General features: G+C 38.8%; 1 protein-coding gene across 1 annotated transcript in view; it reads left to right on the top strand.

Annotated features, from left to right (window-relative positions):
• LOC127071953 (RNA-binding protein MEX3D) overlaps positions 1-17,814 on the top strand; it is a 64,659-nt gene that overhangs the window by 33,946 nt on the left and 12,899 nt on the right. Inside the window, exon 2 of the mRNA XM_051011835.1 lies at positions 251-17,814. This exon is cut by the window's right edge and continues 12,899 nt beyond it. Within this exon, the coding sequence (XP_050867792.1) occupies positions 251-1,254 (1,004 nt within the window). The 3' untranslated portion in view covers positions 1,255-17,814. The remainder of the gene's footprint in view (positions 1-250) is intronic.

Below are 17,814 nucleotides of genomic sequence, written 5' to 3'. Positions count from 1 at the left end.
CCTGCATTGCTAGCATTGCGCCGGCTCAAGGCCAGAGTCCGAGAGAGAGAAAGAGAGCCGAACGGGTCGAGAACTCCTCCTTCGTCTTCTGCTTCTTCTTATTCTCCTCCTGTTTCTCCTTTTTCTCGTTGCGTCGACGTGGCTCGTCGACGAGCCGGCCATTATTCCCCGGGCCGGCTCATTTTCTGGCTCTCCCCTGAAAACGCAAGGGTATCCTCTAACGCTCACACGATTCTTCTTCTGATTGCAGGCTGCAAGATCAAGGCTCTACGGGCGAAAACGAACACTTACATAAAAACGCCTGTACGCGGCGAGGAGCCGGTGTTCGTGGTGACCGGACGAAAGGAGGACGTGGCGCGCGCCAAGCGCGAGATCCTCTCCGCGGCGGAGCACTTTTCGCAGATCCGAGCGTCGAGGAAGAGCACGTTGGGCGCGCTGCTGGGTGCACCGCCCGGTCCACCGGCCTCGGTGCCGGGACACGTGACGATCCAGGTACGAGTACCGTACAGAGTAGTAGGTCTGGTGGTAGGACCGAAGGGAGCGACGATCAAGAGGATTCAACATCAGACGCACACGTACATCGTGACGCCGAGTCGCGACAAGGAACCGGTCTTCGAGGTGACGGGCCTGCCGGAAAGCGTGGAAGCCGCGAGACGCGAGATCGAGGGACACATCGCCCTGAGGACCGGCACCGGTCTCGCCGAGGAGGATCTCTTGGGTGCTCTCTGCCGCGGCGGCCTCGGCTCGATCCTCGGCTGCCTCGTGCCACCGGGAACGACACCCTGCAACGACTCCAATTCGAACTCGAACGACTCCAGCGGCGGCTTCTCCTCCAGCGGCAGTTGCAGCAGCTCCTCCAGCAGCTCCGGAGCACCGGGACTGCACGATCTCGTAGCGATATGGGGAGCCGGTCTCGAGAGAGACGAGGGCCTCGGCGAGTCGCCCTCCTTCGAGTCTCAGGCGGCCTCGGCCTCCTCGATCTGGTCATTTCCCGGCGTCGCGCTACCCTCGAGGCCCTCGCCTCCGGCATCGGCGAGTCCAGCGTCGCCGACGGATTCCCTTCTAGGAGGCGGTAGCGCCGGTGGCCGTCGCGAGTGCGTCGTATGCGGCGACAAAGAGGTCACCGCCGCCCTCGTGCCCTGCGGGCACAATCTATTTTGTCTCGACTGCGGCAACAGGGTCTGCGAGAGCTCCACTCCGATGTGCCCCGTCTGCTCCAGGCCCGTTCTACAGGCGCTTCGCATCTTCTCATAAACGGCCGTGTGCGCACCCGAGCGCACCCGAGCACAGCTCCCGCACGCTAACAAGCACGACGGACGCGCACAATCTCTCAATTCCACTGCTGCCAATAATCTCTTTAACGCGCCAGGAACGTTTCGACCTTTCTGATACGTCGTCTCGTTCCCAGTGCCCGATCGGATACAACGAAGTCAGCTTTTAAGTTTTATCACGCAGAGAGTAGAGAGCTAGTACGAGAGAAAACCAGAGAGAGCGAGAGAGAGAGAGAGAGAGAGAGAGGAAGAAAGAGAGAGAACAAAAAAATACTAGTAGACTCTCGTCGTCGTCGCGTCCTTCTCTTCCAGTCTCAATGCGTAGCTTTTCGAAGGCGAAGAGCTTCGACTCGGCCCTACGAGTATGACCTCCTTCGAGGAACCTTGTCTCCGCTACTTCGTCAACTATCGGAAAACTTTCGGCGGAGAGCGACTCTCTCTCTCCTTCGAAGAGTCTTATTTATTCTTGACGATCTCGTCTCGGCTTCCACCCTTGTTATTCGAGCGTTTGAACGAAAATCGCTCGGATCTGTTCCACCTTTCGACGAAATTTTCTTTCATTTTCAACGATCAGTCATTCCAGTTGGTTAAAGAAAATAAATCTTTTCCGAGCGAGTTTCTCGAATCGAAGTACGCGTGAAAAAACCTTTAATAGCGTACATCCTTTTCAATACGGGGCAACGATACTCGTCTGTGCCACTTTAAACGCGATCACGTTCGACAGAATACTTCTTCCAGCAGCGGCATTTTTCAAAATCGGCAACGTGCCTTCGACGACGATAATTTAAGAAAGAAAAGAAAGACAACGTTAACGGCAGGAATCTTGTGATGTCCGATCTCTCGTTTCGTCGTCGAGGGCACCTGATCGTGATTTCGAGGTTTCGCGCGAAATGCTACGTAGCCAATGGAAATAATTTCGCAGAGTAATTATTAAACTTGAGTGCGAAGCGAAGGACGACGCGAGAGTGAGGGAGAAGGGGAGAGAGAGAGAGAGAGACAGAGAGAGAAAGAGTGAGGCAGAGAGGAGAGAGAGGGAGAGAGAAAGAAAGAGAGAGAACAAGAGAAATATATTCTACGAACGGAGAACGATGCTTACGTGTCCCTCAAAGCGCAACATAGCTCGTACGACGACTCGTAAAACGCGCTTGTTCCACCCGACATCCCTCGCTACTAAGAGTATTATCTTACATTTATATAAGCGACATAGCAATTGAAATAATTATAACAATAATAATAATAATAATAATAAATAATAATAATAATAATAATAATAATAATAATAATAACACTGATACACTAATAATAATAGTAATAATATTAATATATTAAAAATATATATAAATATATGGATATATATATATATATATATGGTGATCCGACGAGTTCGACGACGCGCGCTTGCGCGTGCTCGTCGGCCTCGGCGAACGCGACGATATTTTATTGAGATGTAGATTTTGTATTTTTCGCGCGTTTTGACGACGGGACGACGGGTGGTTCGATCGAGTTGTTACGAGCGTTCATTTAACGAATAACAATATAATAACGTAGTAATATTAATAATAATAACAATAATAGTAATTATAATATTTCTAGTAATAATGATAATAATAAGAATAATAATAATAATAAGAATAAGTTTGAGAGAAAGATGATGAAAGGAGAAAATGAAGCGTCGAGAGGTATCGTAGGCATCGACCTTCAAGCGAGAAAAAAAGTTTGGTATTCGTGATAGTGATTGAGCTTTTCAAATACGAGAAAGAATTTTTGAAAAATGAATCACACGTTTTAAGCGTAGACTTGCGCATACGTAGCTTTTTTTCAAGAGGCATAATTATTATATTATTATATTACAGTGCATTATATTATATAGACGTATATACGGAAGCTATATGCATATATAAACTTACATAGATATATACATATATAATATGTGTCACTATATTGCGCTCTTTTCTCTCTCTCTCTCTCTCTCTCTCTCTCTCTCTTTCTCTTTTTCTCTATCTATTCACTTATCTATCTACTTATCTATCCATCTATCTATCGATATATATATCTCCCTGGTCCTTTGTCTCTCTCTCTCTCTCTCTCTCTGTCTCTCTCTCTCTCTCTCTCTCTCTCTCTCTCTCTCTCTCTGTGTCTCTCTCCAAACAGGACGCAATCCGGTTAGAGAAAAGACGAGGGCCTCTTTCGCCCTAAACCCGAATTCGTTCTTTTGATTTCGAGAGTAAACACGCGTCTTTGCGTTCTATTTTTCGCAACTTGCTTCTTTCTTTCTACGACTTTGCACGGAAAAGATCGAAAAAGGATGTTCGATGCAGTCAGTTCGAATTCGTTTCGCGGAAAAGATAAATGATTCATATATTTGACGATTAACCTTTTTTAATAAGTTCCGCGTACGATTAGCCCTGCGAAAGGAAAAAGAAACGAAGCTTCGTTATCTTTTTTCGTTTTCCGTCGACGAGAGCCGCTCGTCGTCGAATGTTGCCATTTGTTCATTTTCGCGTCGAACAAAAATAGTGATACGCTTCGGTCGCAGCTCCGAAATACAAGCCGAGATTTATATATATATATATATACATATGTGTATATATATATATAAAAATAAATATTATGTTGCAAATAACGTATATTATATAAATATATACATATAAAACTATGTATGTATATAAACACAGAAATACGGGCACACATAAGTAGATGTGTTTATCATCCACCGATGGCGGATAAAAAACGAAGATATATTTTCTAATCGCTCGAGCCGAACACGCTCCTGCCTAGTTTTCCTTCTATTTTTTCTTTTTGCTTCGAGGTGTCTTTCTTTATATTCCTTTTCTTTTTTCTTTTTTCATTTTCGCATAAATCATCTTCGTTCATTTGTCCGCCGTGCGTTTTCTTTTCGTATTATATTCGCGACTCATATATTATAACGCGTAGCATCGTTCACTTATATCGTTCTCTTCTTTCTTAATTCTTCCTTCGAACGCGTTCTCGTAACTTATCTAGCTGACGTATACACTCATGAAGAAAAAAAAAAAGGACAAGAAATTTCTCCTTTATTCGTACACGAATACACGCGAACAACACACGTACACGCGCACAGCAACCCGAAGGAGACACTCATAGATAGATGAGAACGTTATATTAGACAACCTTGAGACTCCGAACGAAGCTTACACACATGTATACATACAAACACAAAAACTTATATTTATATATTATAAACGACGCTCACATAAGAGAGAAAGAGAAAAAGTTTTATTATATTTAAGTTCGTGGCAAAGCAAATTCTATATTTTTTCTATGTTAAGTATAAAGGAGATTAAAAAAGAAAAAAAATGAAGAAAACAGAAGAATAAATGCGTAAAGAAAGGTTCTGTGACGACGCGTACACATATATATTATATTATTATATTATATTATATTATATGATATATATATATATACATACATATACATATAAAAAAGATATATTTATAAGTATTCTCTTTAGTATAACTACGTTCCGAATCGCGCGGATCTCGCTGTCGGTGAGCGCACGCGCGCGCGTGCGCACGCTCGCAGATGGATCTCGTGTGACAGATAATCTGTCGTAACGCAACGCGAAGAGCTCGCTTTGAAAAAGTCTGATTCAGAAGTTGAAATACGGTGGTTCTTCGTTTCGAAGGGAAGGTAATCCGCGTTTTAATGGAGATATCGAGGTGGAAGACGAGCTTTTTCGTATGATACGCGGGCATTAAGATCGCGCACGCGTTCGTGTATAAATTATATCGTGTGCTCTCGAAATACATATATGTAATATATAATACAAAAACACCACACAACACATTCGGTCACATACAGATACAGGTATTCACATATACGCGTAGACGAGCGTTCGTATATATTACATTTAGGCGAATATGTATGGAGTGACTAGTAGTCGATATAACATATAAAATGAGCGAAGAATTTACTATTACATCTTATTATTTAACGAAGAAGCGTCTTCAAAAACGAAAGTGAAACGCGGTATTAATTACCGTGAGACAGGAGAAAGGGTAGAGGAAGAAAATACCAGACCTGCCGAAGGGAGAGCGTAGAGGCGGTTTATTAGGACGGTTGCCAGAACTCGGAGCGTGGCGGGAAATTCAAAACGTCGACGCGCTTCACGAAGGGTGTCCGAGGGGGAGAGGGAGAGAGAGAGAGAGAGAGAGAGAGATATATAAAGGAAGAGACGAGAAGAAAGAGGAAATAGAAGAACAATAGCACATTGACGCAATACAAAGAGCCGTTAAACTACAAATTGGGCAACGACTCGTTTGCGTTCACTCCGTCGACAAAAGTGTCGAGAGACAATTTGTACCAACGCAAGTTCTCTCGAACGTTTCATTCGATTTTTTCCTACGTTTTCGAAATTTCATCTTTTTTCGTCGCTAACAAATCTTTTCGCGTTCGAGGGACACTGCCGAACAAAATCTGTTAAAATTCAATAGGATTGCGGCAAAACACGAATGACGAACGGTGTAGTTTTCGACTAACAGTTATTCTTATCACTATTTAGTTATTATCGCTATTACTACTAACACCATGATGATTATTATTATTTTATTGTCTTACGTTTCCCGTATTATTATTACTATTATTATTATTATCACTACTATTATTATCATTATTTTTATTTCATTATCTTATTGCGTTTTCTTGTATTATTATTATAATCATCATTATCATTATTATCATTGCTACTAATATTACTATTAATATTATTGCCGTTACAATAGCACAAAAGGATTGTCGAGAACCTCCGCTAGACTTTGGGACGACTCTGCTGAATTAAAGAAACACATAAACGATACTACGCGCATTATAATCAAGCAGCCTTCACTTTGGCCGAGGTTCTGGCATCGCGTAGACACCGTTCTTGTCGTTTTCGTAGTTCGTAGTCGTTTCCTTGCAAAGATAGTCTCTCTTTCTCCGGACCCTGTCGCGTTACGGTCCCATCTATGGAAAGAGATGTTCGACGAAGGAGAGAAATTCTCGAAATTAGAATGAGAAGAGGGAAGGAGGAAGAGCGTTCGAACTTCGTCCTCGGCTCGCGAAATCGTCCTTTGTCGATAGGGACAAAGCGAAGAGCGGGAGAACATTCGTACGAACTATTGTGCCATACGTAAATCAAAAGCCTATTTCTCGTCGTTGTTAATGTGAAGTCAAGTTCGAGCCGAAGTTTGCGGAACATTCGGAAATTCCGAGTTTTCTCCGCAGTGCGTTTTTCCCGCGCAGCCATTGTCCTTGCCAAACCGCGAGGGGCCATTTCGCGAACGCAGGATACCGACGTAGGAATGCGCGTACGATCGCGAAAGAGGGCCAGGTCTACGCGAGACGTTATTTAATTTAAAATAATAAAAAAATAAAAAAATAAAAAAAGACAAAAAAACGCAGAGAAAAAAGAACGAAGGAAGCACGTTAAATGGGAGACCTCGTGACTAAGGCTAAATGAATATAATAACTATAAATGTAAAAATAAAAAAGACGTAAAGTTTAATGATTATTAATAGCCCATTGGCTGTGACCGATAACTGCCATTTTCGTAAAGCAAAAGTAAAAAAAAAAACTAATAAAGCGTGAAGCAAGTCATTAAGAGAAATGAAAACGAAAGTAACACAACAAAAAAAAAGAGAGGAAGAGAAAAAAAAAGAAGAATCACAGGACGAAAATACTATTGACGCAAAACCACACGCACTTACACATGCACCGTATTACAGGATGGAGAAACTGAAAGACAGATCAATATGTAGTCTACAGGAATGATCGAGAAGACGCTGAATTTTATCGATGAAAAAAAGAGGAAGATCTTCGCGAAGCAAGAGAAGGATCGATTTATCGGGCGAAAAAGTCGAACGTAGCGTTGACATTTATGTGAACTGCCTGTAACACCCACTCTTGGCCCCGCCATCCTTCGAATTTCATAATGAGAGGGCAGTGATCGACGCAGTGAGAGACGAGAAAAAGAAAGAGAGGGTGAGAGAGACAGAAGGAAAATGAAAATAAGTGTAAAGAAGGAAAGGAATAAAAAAAAAAGAAGAGAAACTATGCGAGATTAAAGAATGTGAGGCACACACCCACACGACGATACATATCTCAGATAATAATAACTACACGTAAGGGAGATTAATAGGGATTTAAATAGATGGCAAAGTAATAAGAGAAACTTAAAAAAAAAAAGAAACAGAAAATGCATATAGAGTTAGTAATAATTTAATTATAGAGCTATTGAAACTTATATATACATATATATAAATATATATATATACATACATACACACACAAGTACGGCACGGATATAGTTATATATATATATATATATATACACATATATGTATATGTATATATATGTGTATATATATACGTATATATGTATGTGTATATGTATGTATGTATATATATAAATGCATATATAAATAAATAAATACACATACACACACACACACACACACATACACAAAGAGACAAAAATGACCGTTGTTGCTTAATTTAACTCTATTTACTATATGATTATATTCTATTGAATAGGTATATCCGATTTTTATTATTATTATTAAAATTATTATGATTACTTATTATTGTCATGATTATTATTATTATTGAACCGTATATACATATAGATATATTGTATTTAATGTAGCGTTTCGATCGTGCATCATAGATCGTATTTTTCGGTACCGGAGCACACGGTCTTTTTCCCTCGATAAACGGCTCGTAGCTTATCTCTTTGGCGCATTTTCTCTTCCCTTCTTCTTCTTCTTCTCAAGATGGCATGCGAAGATCCGAGGGGAAGCTGTGCGAAAACGGACCGGGTTAAAATCCAAGCAGCTAATTGGAAAAACGGCTCGCGTTCGATTTCGATTTCTAGTGCTTTCAACGTGTATACGCTTTTTCTCTTCATTTTTTGTTCGTGTTCGTTTTACTTTTCTTTATTTCTTTTTTTTTTTTATTAACTTTGTTCTTTCATTGCCAATTTTCGTTGTTATCTCATTTACCAAGCCAACTTCCACACGTTTCCATTCTGCAAGCTATAAAATGAGTAGTGATCGGATATGAGTGAGAAAGTTCGAATATCTAATATATTATTATATACATGTATATTACAAAAAAAAAGTATATATATATACACACACATATAATATAAAAGTATATAATAACACGTAGAATATGTTCGTACTTTGCGAATAAAGATATAAGGGCAATGCGTTGGAGGATGTACCAAGCGGTAATTACGTTCGATCTTCGCGTTACGTGAGATACATATACTTGGACACGCATACATATATCTACACATTATGCTCATACTTGGTTCGAAGGCGACGTTCGAACGCCTTACCATGTGAATTCACTTACCTCTACTCAATTAACTTGAATTTTTCTTGATAATGGAATACGTCGTAATCGCCGATCGAAAAGTGAAAACATCGAAAGATCGATGAGAAGAAGGAGGTGAAAAGGCGATCGATTCGTTTCGATCGAGGCGATTACGACGGTCACTCTCTCAGCCCACAATCTCGATCTCAGAAAAGAAAATAAAAAGAAGAAGAATAGGAAAAGGAGAAAAAGGGCTCTTTCCACGTGCTTCGACTCGAAAGCGGCCTTTTTTATTTCGTCCGTCCTCTCGCCATCGAGGAGGAATACGCGACGAAGATAGACGAGGTACGAAGGGTCGCCGTCAGCCCTATTCGAGTATTCTCTCGAAGAACATTCTTCCTTTTTCGTTCCTTCGTCATCGTGAAGAGTAAGAAATGAATATCGTCTGCTTTATCAGGCACGATCCGAGAATGGCAACCGCTTCGAGACTTGAGAATCAGTATTTCGATATAGATATATATAAATAAATATATATTATATATATATATATATTATAATTATATTATTATAATTATGATTATCATTATGATTATTATTATTATTATCATCATACGAATATTATTGTAGCATAAACACCGAAAATCATGAGCATCCGAGATCTCTTTTTCCGAGAATGACGTGGAAAAAAATAATACGTACGCACGTATTGTCGTAAAAATAGATGCAGGATGTGTGTTGTAGGTGTAAAGAAGTAAAACAGAACATTGATCTCGCGCATTACGACATTACTACAGTGAAATCGAAAAGACATGAAGAGATTGGGTGATTAGGGGTCCGTGTTTCTTAGGATGTCAGGTGACGTAAAGATATTTCAAGGGAATCGAAGAAAAAGGAGTCGAATGTGAGCAGCAGGAAAATCTTTGATTTGAAATCTCTTAAGATTTTCCTCGATTAACTTGGTTGCAAACATACGTATAAAAGCATATACCGCATTATCGTAGTTATCGCATCATTATGAAAATTATTAATATTATTATTATTATGCATTTTTTTAATTATATTATTATTATATTAATTATATTATATATATTGAATGTTGTGCATAGAGCGTTCTTTCAAAATCACTCGTGATGCAACGAGCGAAGATCAATCAAAGGGAGAGAGAAAGAAAAAATGACAACACTATAACGAGAGAACTCTAATATATGTAGCCAAGATATTTTATGTCCAATATGTTATAAACCTCATTGTGTATTTATCATTATTAAGATTAATATTATTCTCTATTATATTACTATTATTATTATTATTATTATTATTATTATTAATTTTAATATTATTATTAGATCATTATTAATTTTTTAATATTTATCGACAGATCATTTTTGTTTTCTTTTTTTTTTCTGAAATATAAAGTAAACGCTTTTAAAACGCGTGTCGACCCGCGAGTCGGCAATGCGGCGAAGATCTCTCTCAAAATCTAGGGTAGCACAAGACGCGTTATTCAAGACAGAAGAAAAAAGAAACAAAAAAAAAAAATAAGAAAAGAGGAAAAGGAAAAAACACACGTGCACTCTCCGTACTCTTCTCCTATTCAATCGGTTTCGTTTACTGTCTCTATAGTATTTCTTGAAACATTGTCGCGTTGCGTTGCTAATGAGATTTTAATCGTGGCTCTCCTTCATTCTCGAGAAGAACGACGAGGCAGCCAACGACGGATCGTCTCGTTCGTGCAACTAACGAGGCTGCAATTCTCTACGCAATCATTGATAATGTCGATCTTTCACTTAGCAATAATCACGTTGCAGCTTTGTGCGGAACTGAGAGACGATCGGACGATTCTTCTGATACTTTTGCATATTTCTTTTTTTTTTCCTTTTTTTTTCTTTTGTCATAATATTCTCTCTCATTATACCGCCTCGTCGTTGACGCGCAATTTCTTCGCAAATCGATATTAATTCGCAAGAGATATCTACCATTCGAAAAGAGCGAGATTAATCCTTCGCGCGACCACGTCGCGTCCACGAATGATATTACTACTTGATATAGAGGAAAGACTCCCCCCTCGCTCGCAGAACACTTACACAGAAACATACACACACTCATCGCACGTGCGGAAAACACGCGCGAACACTTATTCACTAGCACCCATTTTACCCTGATGGCACGATGTATGTCGTAAATATATATATATATATATGTGTGTGCGTGTACGTATGTGTGTGTATATATATATATACGTATGACATATTCATGATAAATAACGGTAATGATAATTAGTGTATCGATATACGTGTAGCTATAAAACGATATGATAATCACTAGCGTGAGAGTGAAACGAAAGGAGAGCAAGAAGGAGAAAGAAAGATTCATAGCAGAGCTATTTTCGGCAAAATGATAAAGAAAATAAGGTTCGTAAATATAAAAAAAAGATGAAGAGAAAGACAGTACGAAAGGAGAACGAAAGCTATAGAGAGAGCGGGATAGTGAGAATAGAGCTACAAGCTTATTATTTTCTATATTTTTTTATGTAATTTTGCGGATATGCGATAATATATTATGACTTATTAATTATTATTATTATGAATATTTTAATATATAATATGATTTTCACATGACGTGTACTTATGTTTTCTTCCCTGTGTTCTGTGTCCGGTTGTTTAAAAGCTATGTTTGATTTATTTAGTACGACAAAGATAAGCGAGTAAGTAAATTGGAATAACATCGCATATTTTGGAATGAGCAAAGACGAAGGGAGGAAACAAGAATCAAACATGCGCGACTATTGCAACCCGACGATCCTATTTTGATATAATCATGTTTGTGATTATTACTATTATGTTCATTATTGTCTATTATTATTATTATTATTATTATTATTATTATTATTATCATTATTATTATTATTATTATTATTATCACTATTTTATTTTTATGATTACGATTTTATAACATATGATTACTTTTATTATAGCCGATATACCGATAGTATAAATGGCATAGTGCATACCGATTATCATTATTGTCATTTGCGAATGTCTAAAGATAATGATTTATTGTTTTCGGTAAGAAGCAGAAATACATATACAAACACGCGTATATACGCTACACATGCACACACTCTATCCAACTACTTATTAAAAAATCATATTTTATCCCGTAATATATTTTTGTCGAATTATTTTTTATATTAATATATATATACATATATATATATACATATATATTATATTACGCAGAGCACCGTTTTTTATATTTTATATGTCTCTCCGCGAGTTCGAGACGAGCGGCGTGGATTTTTACGAGAATCAATGAGAACGCCGCCGTCCACCATTGTCCTACTTCCGAAACATTTATTTTTGTACCGTACGACCCTTAAGTTTTTTATAAATAACTAACGGCAAGATGCCACCCTCCTTTTGTATATCGAAATCCGACTGCGAATGGCCAATTCGCGTTTCTCAGAGCGGCAAAAAAAGGATAAAAAAACAAAACAAAATAGTACAGACAGATTGTGGTCTAATGTTAAGAAATCCTACAAAAAAAAAAAAAATGGTACCAAATATTTTATTAAAAAGTGACAAAACTTAAGAGTCAAGAAAACAACACGTACACAATACATGCATCTATTACTGGATAACAAGAAATTTAATAAAATGTTACGTGATTTTTATAAATTGATTCTTAGTTTTTCTTCATTTTCTTTCGATTATATCTGGCCGTTCCTAAAGGTACTCACGTTTATTGCTTTCAGTTTCGTGCAATCCTCTTTCTCTCTCTCTCTCTCTCTCTCTCTCTCTCTCTCTCTCTCTCTTTCTCTCTCTCTCTCTCTCTCTCTCTCTCTCTTTCTTTTTCTCTCTTTTTTCTTCCTTATACACATCGACGCTGGTTATCTTTCATTCTTTCTCTTAGCACTCGCACGCTCTCCTTCTCGCTCTGTAAGTGTGTTCTCGCGGTATTCATTTTTCCACGCTATTCATAGTTTGCGGAATCAAATCCGCAAGGATCATCGTTTCATCGCATCAACGCCGGCTCGCCTTCGCGTGTATCATTTATCTTCCATGATTAAAATGGAAAGTCAAACTGCGATTGCCACACATTCACACCTTTCTTAAATATCATACGTCATTCGTACACCTACCAATCTCTTAGCGTCTAGCCATTGACTCAAAGCCGACTACGATGGTATTAATCTCGACGAGTACCGATAAAAATCAAGAATCGAGATTTTCCTCGGAAATTTTTTTTTTTTTTTGTTGTCTTCAATTCTATGGAAAGATTCTTCTCTCTCGAGAATCTTCAAAGTCCGGATTGCGTAGGAATCGGTTTCTTGTTTCTTCTTTTGTTCAAACGCTCACGATCGATGATCGTCATAAACAAGTTAGATGAAATTTTGATCTGCGATATAGGATTATTCCGAAATTTGGGTTTCTTTATCCATTCAATATTTTCAATGCCGTATTTCAATAATTCCCTCGTGAACTTTATCTAATAGACAGATAAATGTGAAGATAGAAAGGGGGAGGGGAGAGAGAGAGAGAGAGAAAGAGAGAATGAAAATTAACTTTGAGGGTGGTACCATTAAATATGCAGGCATCCGCAATCGGAGTTGGTGTGACGTTAGCGTTAGAGCGGAAAATGGAACAAGACTTTCAGATCGAAGGGTGTAATCACGCGCGTATAATTATTCGTTGTGCAAGTAGGTAGATGGTCTTTGTCTGGTCGTACTCGGAAGGAAGAGAAAAATTAAGGCTGAAATACGAACGGTATTCTTCCTATGACAATATATACATATATACATTATCGTACATACGAACGTGTGCATGCGTTAGAGAAAAAGCTTTTCGAACACATACGTATATATAATTACTGTCTGTGTAATATAAATTTAGCTCGTAAAGTATATTAAAAAATGAGAGAAGAAAAGAAAGGAGAAACGAAAAAGTTTCTTGAGATTTTCAAAAGAATATACATATATGCTTCTCCGCGCGATCCAGACAAAGGAAGATAAGAAAAAAGATGTCGTAGAAAAGAAAGAAAAATGTAAAGATCGTCGAGCCGGGCAATGAAAGTAGCGTAGACGGCCCTGATCGTCGCATGTCCGCGTCGACCAATGACCGAGCGCACGAAGCAGGAGCGTGCCGCGAAAATTTGTCGGTGGCTCGCACAACGATAGCGCCTTGGTCGAGGGTTGTTGCCCGTTGGGATGGCAACGTCGCATTGCAGCGTTAGGGCTGCGGTCGATGCCGCCGTCCTCACGATGGCGGCTTATCGGGCTGCGAGGTTGCCGTACTGTTCGACTCCATGCTCGACTTCGTGCTCGACTCCACCCTTATTTTATTCGATTCTTGCGTTTTCGAACCTTTTTAACGTCCCTCGAAAATATCTTATATGTTTCACGGATGATTTGCGATCGCGTGTTCGCTGCCGATCGTACTTCCTCGCCTATTTTCTTCTAATTATCATATTTTAATCAGAAACGTTTCGTATACATCGATCATTTAAAAATTCCTCGTGAGCAATAGGCTGATTTCTATTTTTCCCAACAAATCCTTCCAAATTTTTATTTCCCTCGGTCAGAATGATAATTAATAATTTTGCTGATAGCTTTGAATCGAACAAAAACTTATTATGATCGGTAATAGATGCAGTAGTGAGGGAGATAACAATGCAAGAGTAAGGGAGTTTGTTCGTCACGTAACAACTCGAATGGCCACGACAGAACATATTCTCTTCGTTGAATATGACCGACCGTCGTGTCGTTCCCTTCTCTCTCTCTCTCTCCTTTCCTCTTTCTCTCTTTGTCGCTTTCAACCCTCTCTTCTCTCCCCTCGACGTTATACTCTCGGCAGCAGCCTCCATTGCTCCGCAGTAGATCGATAGCAGCAATGGTGCTCGCTCTCGCGCTACTCGGCCTGATGTATGTATAGGCCTGGCACGCGTCGCTGGAAAATTGCAGAGAACATTCTCCGCTGTGAGGGGTTGAAAGGGAGGAAGAGAAAGAGAGAGAGAGAGAGAGACGGTTAGCAGCCACCCCGAGGCCGATTCCAGGGCCGTAAACCTCTACCTTTTTTGCGACACGCTATTCTTTCGCCATTCTTTTACGCTCGATACGTAAATATATTTTTTTTTTTTACATTCTTTGTAAATCGACGAAAAAAATCTAACAAAGATCCTTAAATTTGCAGCTTATAACATTATATCGTTCTTAACTCGGTCGGATCTACTAGAGAAAACTATTCCCATTTCAAACTTTGCGACTCCCGTTGGAGTATAATCTCGACTTGAAGGTCAGTGCGTCGTTATTGTCCCCATACTCGACGTGGATATATTTCTGTGATTGAGAACGAAGTCTTAGATGTGCTGTGCTAGAACGGCAACGTGACTTTTACGAAGACCGCTCACGGACTAACTCGATTCATCTATTATTTCATTTTATAGAGATAAATTATTTTTTATTCTCACGGGACTAGATAATACAATCTTTTTTCCATTAGGGAAAAGAGAATTATTTCATATTTAAACGACCTAAGGTTGCATTACGTGAGACACAACAAACGTAATATCTTGAAACACGGAGAATGCCAAGCGCTCGAGATTATATTTGCCGGAGAGCTCAGAGGGCGATCGATTTAATTTCGTTCCTTTTTCAAACGTTTCGCGCGTTTTCTCTCTCTCTCTCTCTCTCTTTTTTTAAAGCTTGGTGGGATTCCTTCAAGAAAGAGGAGCAATACAGAATCTTTAAAGAAAGATAGCAAATACCTCCCTCTTTCGCCTCTTATCTTCTCTCTCTTTCTCTCTCTCTCTCTCTCTCTCTCTCTCACGCAATCTCTTCCCCTGACTCTTTTCCCCTCTCCGTTCTCGGTCGATAGCTTGTAAGGGTCGCAGAGACGCGACGACCATATACGTGCTCTCTACATCGTTAATGAACTGAAAAACACCACGTTCTTCATTTTCTATATCATATACAAGCCGTAAAGCCTAAATCGCATAATTAAGACCAGAAATAAAATTGCACGAAATGTATATTCAACGGCTGATCTTTTACATAGAAATATCACATCGCAGATTGCCTCAAATGAAATTTTCTTTTCAATATATGCTAGACCAACGGAAAAGAAGAAGAAAAATATAAACTAACTTCAGATATACCCAACTGCATCGCGTACACGTTAGGCCTGTCGATTACAATGGAGAAACTTATATACATGCATATATATGTGATTTATGAACATTAAATTCTCTCAATCGAAGACAACTGATTCGTAACTATTGGCAATATGTATTTTAGAAAACTGAAAGGCCTTCCGGCACGTAATACAATATGACCTTCTTCCACTCGTCGTTTTGATGTCAATAACTTGCCATTCTTTTACTTAGAGCTATCAGTTTTACTACTTTTTCACTCATCACTTTCATTCATTAGCGTAATCATTTTAATAATTTTGATTTGTTGTCTTCTTTGTTCATACGAGTGCATATATATATATATGTGTGTGTGTGTCTGTATATATATACATATATCCAGATGTGATTAGCATAGAAAAAATGTGTTTGAAAAATGTAAAGATCGAGGAGAGGGGCGATGATGCGGTAATGCTTTATAAACTTTTGTGTTCTGCTCGAGCGTCGATTTTTATTACGTAGTCGAGTTGTTTCGACGGTAATAAATACAAAGAGTTACGTCGTAGCGAGTGAAGCACGACTATGAATTCCGTTCAAAGTCCACTTCGCTCGTCATGAAAAAAAAAGACGATATCTTATATGGACTTAACGCTTTAAGTGCTTAAGGTTTAAATAATTACAAATCAATGAAAATCCTAGGATTATATTCTATTGCAGCTTACACGTATGCCGATAGTTTATCTACAGGACTCACGTATAGTGAAACTTGAAAATTCGTTTTTTTTTCGCGATAGACTAAAGAACGTGTCACGTGTGATTCGTTCGACGTTCAAAATTCATGCCGGCGCGTGCGGTCTTTGTAAACGCTAGCCGCAACATTATTTTCCGCACAGGTGCGATCGAACGTGTCGAATGAATGGGTGCAACGAGTTCAGCATCGGCGTACAGAAGATTAATCGACTCTGTCTAATTTATCGCAATTAATCTTCGTACTACATCCTGTCCGCTTTACGTGGTGCGATTAATTCGAGGCAAAGGGTCCGCTAGGTAGAACGACTCCTTTTCTCTTGCACGGCTCATTGATCGTTCTCTAATCGACCAACGAACCGATAAAGAGACGACGAACGAGCGTCAGGAGATGGATCCTTTAAATGGTACGAAAAAGATACTTGAAAAAAGATACACGCGAAATTGGTGAAATCGAACACGATCGATCAGGGATCTGATTGGCGAGAGAACGAGATACGCGACACGATTGTATTACAAATATTATCATGTACATTGTCTATGTGTCTTATGTATGTGTGTCGTAATGCGCGTAACATATAGATATTTATATATTATTAATTATTAATTATTATTACTATGATTATCATTATTATTATCATTATTCTTATTCTTATTATTATTATCATTATTATTATTGTTGTTATTATTATTATTATTATTATTATTATCATTATTATTATTATTATTAGTAATAGAGCATAGAATAGTAATCTCGTTTAAGAATGGGATTTTTTCTATTTTACTATGATAACTATAATCTAGGTGATAGAGCATTTTGTCGATACGACGCGTTACGAAAAAAAAAAGTTAATCCCTAGCTTTTCGGCTAGCATATTACTATTGCTGTATCCATCGAGGTAATAAACGGACACGCAAACACACACTCAGCCGCATAGAGACACGTAAAAGCGTAACATACACGCATACATACACACGAAGAAACGCGCGTCGTGCGTGCGTTCGAGTGAATATTGTTTGCACGTGTGAACATACCAACACGATTATACATAATATGTATCGATCCAAATATATTCATATAAGTATGTAGATGTTTAAGGGATGAAGCCGCATGGCGAGTGGATAAATCCAACTCGCTGCCCGGTTAAGGAAAAAAAAAAAGTGCGATGTTTCGCGATGACGACTTGAAATTACTACAAAAAGAAAAAAAAGCAAAAAAAAGGGAAAAAAAAGAAAAAAAAAACAGACGCGCGCAGTGTTATTAAAAATTAATATTTAAGAGAGAATAAACTCGATGGGGAGACCATAAGGAAAATATGAAGAAAAAATTAAAAAA

Source organism: Vespula vulgaris, chromosome 1, assembly GCF_905475345.1.
Source record: "Vespula vulgaris chromosome 1, iyVesVulg1.1, whole genome shotgun sequence".
NCBI lineage: Eukaryota > Metazoa > Arthropoda > Insecta > Hymenoptera > Vespidae > Vespula > Vespula vulgaris.
The sequence above is the reverse complement of the archived record's forward strand: the minus strand, read 5'-3'. Positions and strand labels throughout refer to the sequence as shown.